This window comes from Cajanus cajan, chromosome 8 (genome assembly GCF_000230855.2).
Source record: "Cajanus cajan strain Asha chromosome 8, NIPB_CcT2T_4, whole genome shotgun sequence".
Classification (NCBI taxonomy): domain Eukaryota; kingdom Viridiplantae; phylum Streptophyta; class Magnoliopsida; order Fabales; family Fabaceae; genus Cajanus; species Cajanus cajan.
Genome location: NC_138524.1, coordinates 48,811,199 through 48,823,473, shown reverse-complemented (window position 1 = coordinate 48,823,473; position 12,275 = coordinate 48,811,199). Strand labels below are relative to the sequence as shown.

Genomic DNA, 12,275 nt, shown 5'->3' with positions numbered 1-12,275 from the left:
CCTCCTGGGTTTGTTGATCAAGGGGAGTCTTCTAGTTTGGTATGTCGTATCCGCAAATCACTTTATGGTCTTAAGTAGTCTCCAAGGGCATGGTTTGGTAGATTTAGTACCGTAGTCCAACAGTTTGGTATGACTCGAAGCGAAGCTGATCATTCAGTCTTTTATCGATATTCCACTGCTGGGTGCATCTACTTGATAGTGTATGTTGATGATATTGTTCTTACTGGCAGTGATCATCATGGAATTTCTCAGATAAAACAACATCTTTGCCATCACTTTCAAACAAAAGACCTTGGTAAACTTAGATATTTCTTGGGGATTGAGGTAGCGCAATCTACAAATGGAATTGTAATATCTCAAAGAAAGTATGCATTGGATATTTTAGAGGAAACTGGGCTAATGAGTTCCAAGCCCGTTGATACACCTATGGATCCCAATGTTAAACTTCTACCAAGTCAGGGGGAGCCTTTCCTAGATCCTGAGAGGTACAGAAGATTGGTTGGGAAATTGAATTATCTCATGGTAACTCGTCCTGACATCTCTTTTGTAGTTAGTGTGGTGAGTCAATTTCTCAATTCTCCATGCGCAGGACATTGGAATGTAGTCATTCGCATTCTGAAGTATATCAAAGGTGCTCCAGGAAAAGGTTTATTATATGGCTACAATATTCATACCCAAGTTGTGGGGTACTCAAATGCAGATTGGGCAGGCTCTCCCTCTAACAGGAGATCCACCTCAGGTTATTGTGTCTTTATCGATGATAACTTGATTTCCTGGAAAAGTAAGAAGCAGAATGTAGTAGCAAGATCTAGTGCAGAAGAAGAATATCGTGCTATGGCCTCTGCTACGTGTGAGCTCATTTGGCTCAAACAGTTGCTTAAAGAACTGAGATTTTGCGAAGTTACACAGATGACTCTCATATGTGATAACCAAGCTGCCCTCCATATTTCCTCAAATCCAGTATTTCACGAGAGGACCAAACACATTGAAATACATTGTCACTTCATTCGTGAGAATATTTTATCTGGGGACATTACTACTCAGTTTGTTAACTCTACTAATCAGTTGACAAATGTCTTCACCAAATCATTACAGGGTCCTAGGATTGCTTATATTTGTAACAAGCTTGTGCATATGATCTATATACACCAGCTTGAGGAGGAGTGTTAGATATAGTTTTATCTTATGGGCCTAGGCCCACTACTTTGTATATAAACGCATCTTTTGCTTTACAATACACAAGGAATATGTTCTCTCCATTTACCATTTCTCTCAACAAAAACAACTTCAATTAATTACTAAAACTAAAATTTCACCTAATGTTACACAAATCAAAGCAAACCCTTTGACAAATAAAGCTCTAAGTTTCTTCTCCATCAAATACATCTTGTATCTATCTAGTCCTACAAGTGACATTCATCTCAAACACAAACATACAAATATAAAGAGTGATAATACATCTCATCCATACACAACATATATAAGGTGCAAAGGTAGACACACACACATCTATAATATCATTAACATCACTCACACATATAAGCATCCTTCCAATCATCCACAATAATCATCTTCACACATTCATTCCTCATTCATGACCAACAAGTCACACAACATATATTAATCACAAAAACTCGTACAATTTATGCTCCTAAGTCTATGCATCTGGTATCAATCTTTTCCTCATCATCATCAATACAGAATAGCCTAGGAATCATGGAACGGGACCATCCATCGAATAGTATAGGGACCACTCTTGATCCCCTAAACAACCTCAACTAGGGATGACTATCAAGGTCCTATCAAAGTGTTACAACTGGCTACATGGTAGTCTCTCATTCCGATAAAGGTTTTCTCATTATAAAACTCCCAAACATAGGTAGATGACCTATAATATCCCACATGCATAAACACACTATCCCGCAAATAAAACATGTATGGATAGACTCAATACACACATCACAATAAATACTATATGTATAATTCATCTTCTAGTGTCAATCCGCAACACTAGACTTATTCATCTCATCTCATCATAGTATTTATCATAATATACTTTATCACATCCCAACTATTCATCCTCATCACATTCATCATCACATACATCATCATATCCCAATAATTACATCATATCAATTCAATAATATCCCTATATGCAATCAATCCTACATACGACTCACTCATAGCATCTCATGCTCACAAGAAACGTACAAAATCCATATTGCTCCATAAACAAGGGTTTTCTCATAATTCATAAACACTCAGAGACTCATGTTACCCTGGTGCATAAAGAAATTTTTATGATGGAGATTTTATGTATGAGGTATTTTACACAACATAGAAAAGTAACATGGTAGCAAAGTTGTAAATATGGCAAAACTTTTTATGTTGAGTGTTGTTTCATCTGCCATAGAAAGTTCTTTTTATGTCAAATATCATTACACTAGTAATAGAATGTGTTGGAAATGGTCAACTTTGAAGTTAATTCTAACATTTCTATGACAAGTGTAATGACACTCGACATATAAAGAACATTCTATGATAGGTGAAACAATACCCGACATAAAAAAGTTCTTTAAAATTTCAAATCAAAAACACAATTTGCATTCCAGACTCTTGTTTCTAGTTTTATCTTCTTTTATTCATCGTCCTTCTTCTCGCACATCTAGGTAAATTATTTTCTTCTTTTGTTTTTTTTTGTGTTCTTTGTTGTTATTTGTTGAGATTTCCATTGAAATTAACTTTTATTCTTATCATAAATCGTTTTAACTCTGACAACGGACTCAAACACGACAAGTATACCGACCGTTCAAGTAGTAAATTTAAATTGTATCCACAGGGACTAGTAGGTAAAATAAGCATTTAATGACTATTTGTGACTAAAGAATAATTCCAATTTTTCATAGGTTGTCATTTAATTCAAATAAAGGTTATGACTATTGGAATTTCAAACCTATGATATAATTAGTGTGTGTGGAAGGGATAAGAAATGGTATTGTGATTTTGTAAGATTGTGGGGTCAAATGTCACCAAACTTTACTTTGATGAAAAATCTTTGTTCTCTTGTTACATTCATTGCTTAGTCAACCCATAAATTTACTCAAACCTAATCCCTTAGAGCAAGAGCCTAGGTGCAAGTAATGAATATCAATTCCTTGAGTATCCAATACATACACCTGCATTACGGGTTAGGGTTTAAGACTACTAGTGGGCCAAGCTCCATTCCTAGATACATTTCCCACTAGGCATTTGTTTCAGAGCTAGTTTCAAAAGTTATTTTCCAATACCCAATGGACTCTATATCAAGCAAAGGAGAATCAATCCAAAGTAAGCATTAAGAATAGAAACATAACACAAAATTGAATGAAACAACATATATATATATATATATATATATATCATTAATAAAGTGAAGATTATATAAGAGTTTCGTTGGTTACATCTAACCCCACAAAACAATGGGTAAAACCGCTCAAAACAATCAGGGTGAAACAAAAATAGAGATGGAAGAGAGATGTAAGAACCGAAGGAAAGACCCATACACGAACAGCCCTAAGCATAGGGAATCCCTTCCACAGCTCCTAGAAGTCGCCCAATGTGTGAATGAGGGAAAAATCCTCAAAGACTTGATCAAATACGAGCTGGGTGAGTCAGGTTAGGGTTACCACGCCTGACACATTATGCTTTGCGCCCGGTGCAGGGCCTTCTAGAGAGTTTAGATACTCTTTGTCTCAAGACACGCTCGGCGCAATTACTCTCAAGCCGAGCACAATGTCTTCTAGAGAGTTTAGGTTGCTCTCTGTCTCGAGCACGCCCGGTGCATCTACTCTTGCGCCCGACGTAGTTCTGAATTGCAGAGAGTGTGACTCTCTGTTTTGTTCAAGCCCGACGCGGGTAGTCTTGCGCCCGACGCAGGTACTCTTCTCCTACTCCTTAGTTCTTTCAATTTTCAATCCAATGGGTCTTCAACTTCAACTCTTCACTCAATACCTGCACAAAAAATGAGGTGTATCAAGGTATTGTTAGATGAGTTTTGGGTTAGCTATATCTGCACGAAAATTGAATCAAAAGAGACAATTATATTGCAAGAGTGCATGGAGTGAGTGGAATTGTTCAATAATTCCTATATAAACATATGTATAAATGAGACTTAATATTATTGTTTAAATGTTGATAGTGTTGTATTTGAAAGTAAACATGTGGTGTTGAAACGCAAAACACAGTGGCTGCAAAAGAAGGTATGAGAATGAGAGGGAAAGAGGGCGGTGGAGAATACGAAAAGATGCGACAAGAGAGAAAAAGCATTGTGACAAAATGCGATAAGATGCGACAAGAGAGAAAGATCGTGATGATGAAATGTGAAGAGATACGATAAGAGAGAAAGAACGGGACAACGAAACGTGAAAAATGCAATAACGAGAAGAAAAGAGTAACACGACAACAAAATGTGAAAAAATACAATAAAAAAAAGTGCAATTATTAACTTAAAAAATAACTTTTTTTTATATCAATTATTTTTATACTTAATATAGAAAGTCAAGACTTTTTATATTAATTAATTGTATAACCGATATAAAAAGTCAAAAAATTTTATTTCATTGAGATTTGTGATAAGTTTAAAACTGATTTAAAAAGTCATATTTTATCTATCATTAAAAGTGTCCCTGACACTAGTGAACTAGTTATTATTTAATACTAATATGATTATAGTTAAAATAATTCAACAATTTTCACTCTTATAGATTGTTGGGATTCAAACAAGTCCCACATCGATAAAATAATACAACAAATAACAACTTATATAATACAAACATACTTCAATGATTGAGAGGCCTTTTGGGTGATGACCAAAAAGCAAAACCGTGAGGGCTAAGGCCCAAAACGGACAATATCTCATCATTGTGGAGTATGTTTGTGTAATAATCTTATAAAAATAATTCATAAAATATCCTCTCAAATAAATACCATAAAAATAACCTCATCAGTGGTATCAGAGCCGCAGGTTGGATTCAGTGACAACCCCCAGAAATTACTATATATCTCTTAACTCCAAAATCATCTACTGCTTTATAACTTATTATATTTATTTTTATTATAAAATAAAAATAAAGATACAATGTCTTACTAACTTGTAATTCTACTGGCTTGTTGTCAATCAACTACTTATGACTATCCCCATCAATTTTTATGAAAGAGACATTGTGACTTTTCAACACTGCAGTCTATACATCACTTTTGGCGTGGATGACCCGGGGATAAAGCCACCTTTGAAGCAGAAAAGTTCCGCAATACAATTTCCACAATATAGATAGAAAAGAACAAAGAAAATGTGAAATAAAATTAATGAATGATGTAATATATATATATAAAGAAATTATTCATTCTCAGAATCTCAATCATCCTTTTTCATATATTTCTAGTTCTAGGGTGTGGTTGACAATAATATATCAGTGAAATTAACTAAAAATATAGGCATACAAATTGCGTATGTTTGTTTCAGCCGGCGTTTCAAAGAAACATATTTTTCTTTTCTAACTTCTAAACTACATCAGCAAGTGCATCGATCTTGCTGAATGAAACGAGAAAGTTCGCTGGTGCTCAATTAACATGTTTTATTTTATCATATCCCACATTCACAGTTTCTTATTTAATTAATATCCATATTATTTTTTTAAAAAAATCGTATTAAAAATGAAAATTAATAATTGAGATTAAGCAATTTGCTAGCTTTCAACTGTTGTCCATCAAATCCACCATACTCCATGGAGAGAGAACAACTGGGTGTGACACCAATAACTTGTTTTGCTTTCGTTCTATTTCTGAGCATAAAACAATTAATTTGTTGCAAAGGCACAAGCCACAAGGTAACAACTACCTTGGAGATGGCTGCAACTACACCACCTCAAAACCCCTCACCACTCCATACCAAACCAACCTTAACAACACCTTCTCATTTGGCTATCCACAGATGCAGCCACAAGCAACAGTTGTTCAGTTCACTATTATCATTAAGATCATCACATCTGAGGTATTGTTCATTTAGTGTTTATTGGTATCTCTGTGAATTAAGAAAGAAGAGTGTTTATACTTTTAAATGATGTGAGACTTTTAGGCATATACCGGAACAAGCCCCTCAGTGATAGGCAAGAGTGACTCTTAAATGATGTAGGACTTTTAGGCATATACCGGAACAAGCCTCTCAGTGAGAGGCAAGAGTGACCTAGGCCTTCCTTCTAATGCCAAATATTCCTACCGTAAATTCACGGTCATCGTTAAGGTTGGTATTGTCAATTTTAGTACTCGTTGGGTCGTCACGGTTTTATCTTTTAAAAAGCACTTCAGTGGATTAAAGAAGAAGAATGTTATAAATTACCCTTAATCTCGACTCTTAAACGATGTGAGACTTTAAGCATACCAAAACAAAAGCCAAAACCACAAAAGTACTAGTGACAACATCAGAAATAAAAATATGTTTGGAGGGTTGATTATTGAAATTTTATTATTCATATTTGTCTTAAGAGATATTTTATATCAAAGAGCAGTGAATTATAAATCTTTATTTTTATAAGGTTATTTTATAAATAATACGATAATAATAAAATTATATAATTATTATTTCTCTTCTGATTTATATCCAAACATTCCTATTACATGATTTTGCATCATATGTTTCAAACATACCCAACATGGCAAGGTGTTGACAAAAAAAAAAAAACCATTTCTAGTGCGGCTGAGATTAAGAAAAGTGGGGATTTTATGAAAAGTTTGATCAGAAAAGCAACTGAGGAGCCATCAGATGTACTATATGGATGGCTTCAATTTGAGTTCCACTCAGAGAAGGTATGGCTTGGTGCAGTGCACCAGAGATCTCACCAGTGAGAAGTGCAGGCTGTGTTTGGAGGCCATATTAATATTATCACAAGTTCCCAAATGTTGTCAACGAAAGTTGTGGTGGTTCCTTGGGGCTGCAAGTTGTCTTGTAAAGTATGATGATTATATGTTCTACCTTTTTAACAACCAATCATCTCCGGTTTCTATGCCTAATTTAACAGCTAATACTTCCATGACTTGTAATAGTATAAGAACTTTATTTGGGTAGGATACCTTTCTACAAAACTTACAGTTATATATACTTGCACATGGTACTATTTTTTAAATAAAAAGTGTTTCAAATTAGTTCTGTATTAAATATAAGCATATATTATCAAAATGAATTTCTAATTTTTATTAGATAATAATACTAATTATAATTATGAAATTCTACCTAAGTTTTGTCTTATATTATTTATTTCATTATATTCTACTTATCATTCACACCGACACTGCAAACACTTTCAAAAATGCAAATTTTATCATTATATTTAATGATGTTAATTATTAAGTTCATCATCTATACATTGTCAGTGTAAAAAATTTTTTTTACACTGACAACCAATTATATCTTTTAATTGTATCATGTCATTGTTAAAAGTAAATGTATTTACAGTAATATGACATAATTAAGAGATATAATTGGTTACTAATATAAAAAAAATTTACACTGACAATGTATAGATGATTAACTCAATATATATATATATATATAATATATATATATATATATATATATTATAGAATAACTAAACATATAGATATATAGTTATATATGACATGTATGATACTTCACTTAAGGAGATAATACATATTATAAAAGAAAATTACAGCGTAGAAATTTAAAAAAAAAAAAAAAAAAAAGAGTGAATATGATTTTTACAATATTTTTATAAAATTTAAACAAAATTATTATACATGATAATTTATTATAATTAAAGACCAGTATTATTTTTTTAAAGATATTAGTATATGTACTCTTAATATTGTATTTGTTACATGTTAATTTTTTATTACTTAAATAATTTATTTGGCTTTATAGTATATTTTATAATAATTCGTTGTCTTTCCTTCATGTTTCTCTAATCGAAAATTTTGAAAAATCTATTTTTCATCATTTTCTTCGTACTAATTTTTTGTTTTTTATTTTCTTTATCAAATAAAATAAATGTATATGAAAATGCTTGTTTGATTATTCATATAATCTGATCAATTAATTGTAAGAAGAAAAAAAAAACATATTTTATGTTATTACAGCTAAACAGCGGGGCGCTAGTAAGCATAGAATCTTGATCATTGGATTAAGTGTGTTGGGCTTAGTAGCTCAACTGAGTTTGAGTTTCTACTTCTTTTGGTGCAGAAACATTGTTAGAAATGGTAATTTCAATTATTCAATCATTCAATTTAAAGTTCTTAATGTATAGATTAAATTTATAAATTTTTAAAAAATTTAAAAATTATTTGATACTTCGTTTCATTAATTTGAATTAATATATAAAATGATTTTATGATTATCCGCCAATTTGATTTATGTGTTGAGAACTTTAAATTGAACGGTTGTATTGCTAAAATTTGATATGGATGGGCTGAAACCTTTTCTATCTGGATATCACGATGTTCAAAATGAGGAAACACTTAATATAGAGTTGCCTACAATTCCATTAATCAAAATTCTAGAGTACCGATAATTTCTCACAAAGCATCTTAACTACAATTCCATTAATCAAAATTCTAGAGTACCGATAATTTCTCACAAAGCATCTTAATTAGGTGAAGCCCCGTTTACAAGGTATTAATGTGGTATTTTGGATACAAGATATTCTTACCGGAGATCGGTCGTAGGGACGATCTGCTGGGCAAGATTGGTGAGCCTCCTTCGCTGTGTACACTTGTTGTTCCAAAGTGGGGGTGGTACCTGCAAAAGAGACTCCGATGCTAAATTTAGTGTTTTGTGGATGTATGAGTCTCGTATAAGTAATGCACGTACCTTTGTGTAGATTAGGGTTTTATTGGGCCTTGGGCCTGAGATCAGTTATGACCTCCTTAGATAGTGGGCCTTGTCTTGGCCGATGTCACCTAGCGCGTGTCCGAGGTCATTTTGCGCTGTGATGCCAAGCTAGAGCTCGGCTTCGCGGTACGGATAGTACACTAGCCCCCCGAGCTTTGAAGACCGTGGGTCGAAGAGTTAATGCCGAGCTCGGTGAACGGTCGTGACTCTTCGCGTACGCTTCTTTATCATGATGCCATGTGTCATAACCGTCACCTCATTCCCCGAAACGCGTGGGCGGCGTGTTAATAGAGGGTGACGGTTATGTAATGATGGGTGCAGTCGTCATAATGGGCTTCATTAATGTGTCGTCATTTTTGTCCTTCTTTCTCCACGTGTCGCGTCCGTTTCAATTTTGGGAAAACCTCTTTTTCTTTCTCTATTTCGCGCCCTCGCCCCTTCACTTTACTCTTTCATTCCTTTTCTTCCTTGGCTTCTTGTGCACACCGAACTTTGTGCACTTCCTTTCATCGTCTCCATTCGCCTCTGTCGTCGCCGTTTTCGGCAACCCAGTCGTCGTTAAGGTCGTTTTCTAAGGAAGAGTACCAGGTACTTCCTTTCTGGTATCTTCTTTCTCGTTCTTCTTCTCTGTCGGTCTCCCTCTCCTTTCCTCTTCGTCTTTCTTGTTCTTCGAGTCTTTTTGTTCTTGATGGCTGGTAATAGTGGTGCCGCACCTTCTGCGCCTACCAAAAGGTAAAGGCAAGGCACGCGACAAGGTGGTGGCCGACGAGGTAAATTTATTACATGTTACAATATTAAGATATTAGTATATGTACTCTTAATATTGTATTTGTTACATGTTACATTTTTTATTATTTAAATAATTTATTTGGCTTTATAGTATATTTTATAATAATTCGTTGTCTTCATATTTCTCTAATCGAAAATTTTGAAAAATCTATTTTTCATCATTTTCTTCGTACCTAATTTTTTTTTTCATTTTCTTTATCGAATAAAATAAATGTATATGAAAATGCTTGTTTGATTATTCATATAATCTGATCAATTAATTGAAAGAAAAAAAAACATACTTCTTTTATGTTATTACAGCTAAACAGCGGGGCGCTAATAAGCATAGAATCTTGATTATTGGATTAAGTGTGTTGGGCTTAGTAGCTCGACTGACACTACAAAAAATTATGTAATTAATAGCGGTTATTTTCTGGCGGTTTCAATAAACTGCTAAAAACGGTTGTAGTTCTAGCGGTTATTATAACCGCCACAAAAGATTAAATTTTTAGCGGTTTAAGACCGCCACAATGTTTAAATAACTATATATTGCTCTGCCACCTCTTTATGTCACCTCGTTTAGCCGACCTTGGCGACGCCGCCGATCCTCACGAGACCAGATCCTCTGAGCCCAATACTCGTGTATTTGGCTATTTCCGAGGAGGCGATTAGCTTGGTTCTGGTGCAAGAAAAAGAAGGCACCCAAGCCCCCATATATTTCGTCAGCCGACTCCTACAAGATGCCGAAACCCGATACCAGCTGATAGAAAAGGTGGCACTTGGCTTAGTGCATACTTCCCGACGCCTACGACACTATTTCCAGAGCCACCGAGTAGTGGTCCACATCGAATGCCTGATCTCAAAGGTCTTAGGCAAACCTGAACTCGCCGGAAGAATGATGGCATTGTCAATGGAGCTCTCGCAGTTCGACATCACCTTCAAACTGAGAGGACCGATCAAAGCTCAGTGCCTGGTCGACTTTATGAACGAGCTCCATCCTCACAGCCAATTCGAAGAGCATTGGTGGACCCTCCACGTGGACGGTTCCTCAAATTGTCGGGGCAGCGGAGTAGGGGTAATTCTGGAGGGACCCAAAGGGATAGTTTTGGAACAATCCCTCCGATTTCAGTTCAAGGCTTCGAACAACCAAGCCGAATATGAAGCCCTACTGGCCGGACTAAGACTAGCCGAAGACATGGGTGCTTCGAGAATCAAATGCTTGACCGATTCCAAAGTTGTGGTCGAGCAAGTAGGCGGTAGCTTCCAAGTAAAGGATCACAACATGATGAAGTACTACCACGCCTATCAAAAGTTAAAGGCAAACTTCCAAGAGGTGTTGGTCGACCACATCCCGCGCGAAGACAACACCCGAGCTGACCAGTTGGCTAGGTTGGCTGCGACCAAGAAGCCAGGCCAACTGAGAACCATCATTCAGCAGGAAATCGGCCACCCAAGTGTCGAAGAGGAAGTTGTAGCAAATGTTGATATCGACCACCCCAGCCGAAGTAACCCGTCCGACTGGCGGGACGAAATCAAGGCGTTCATCACCAGTGGCGTCACCCCGGCCGACCCGACCGAGGCTAAAAGATTGAGAACACAGGCCAGCAGATATGTCGTCATTGCAGTTTTGTTATATAGGCGTGGCTTCTCCACTCCACTACTCAAGTGCCTAGACCCCACCGAGGCCGATTACGTGATACGAGAAGTTCACGAGGGAATTTGTGGAATGCACTCAGGAGCAAGAACGACCGTCGCGAAACTCCTACGAGCCGGGTACTACTAGCCGACCATGAACACCAATTGCGAAACATTTGTGAAGAAGTGTCAACCATGTCAGAAGCACGGCAACCTGATCCACCAACCGGCCGAGCAGCTACATTGTATTCCTCCTGCATGGCCATTCGCCACATGGGGGGCCGACATTCTCGGACCTTTCCCGATTGCTAAGGGGCAATGCAAGTTCCTCATCATTGTCGTGGACCTCTTCACCAAATGGATCAAATCCGAGCCCTTGGCATGTATATCGGCCCATCAAGTCCAAAAATTCTTATGGAGGAATATCATCACTCGTTTCGGCATCCCACATACCCTAGTGACCGACAATGGCCTTCAGTTCACCGACCGAAAACTCAACGAGTTCCTAGCCGGCCTAGGAATACAACACAAGGTCACATCGGTCGAGCACTCACAAACGAACGGCCAGGCCGAGTCCACCAACAAGGTCATTTTGACAGAGTTGAAGAAGCGGATAGGAGAAGCGAAGGGAGCATGGGTCGAGCAGTTTCCCGAGGTACTTTAGGCCTACCGATGCACGCCTCAGTCGACCACACAAGAGACCCCCTTTCGGCTAGTCTACGGGTCCGACGCGATGATCCCGGTGGAAATCGGGGAGCCTTCATTCCGCCGAGCCCACTTCGACGAGTCAAATAATGAAGCCCTGCTTCGGGTAAGCCTGGACACCTTGGAAAATATTCGAGACCGAGCACGAGTCGTGGCCGAGGCCACCAAGCAGCGCTACAAGAGAAGATTAGACAACAAGGTGAAACCTAGAGAATTCCGAGAAGGAGATCTTGTTTGGAGAGCCACAGGCGAAGCAAGAAAAGACCCGAGACAAGGAAAGCTTGCCCCA

The 12,275-nt window shown here is 36.8% G+C and overlaps 1 protein-coding gene across 1 annotated transcript; it reads left to right on the top strand.

Annotated features, from left to right (window-relative positions):
* Positions 1 to 10,544: 10,544 nt before the first annotated feature.
* On the top strand, positions 10,545 to 11,429 carry LOC145950482 (uncharacterized). The gene has a single exon (XM_083061574.1). The coding sequence runs from the start codon at positions 10,545 to 10,547 to the stop codon at positions 11,427 to 11,429; it is 885 nt and encodes a 294-aa protein (XP_082917700.1).
* The last annotated feature ends 846 nt before the right edge of the window (positions 11,430 to 12,275 follow it).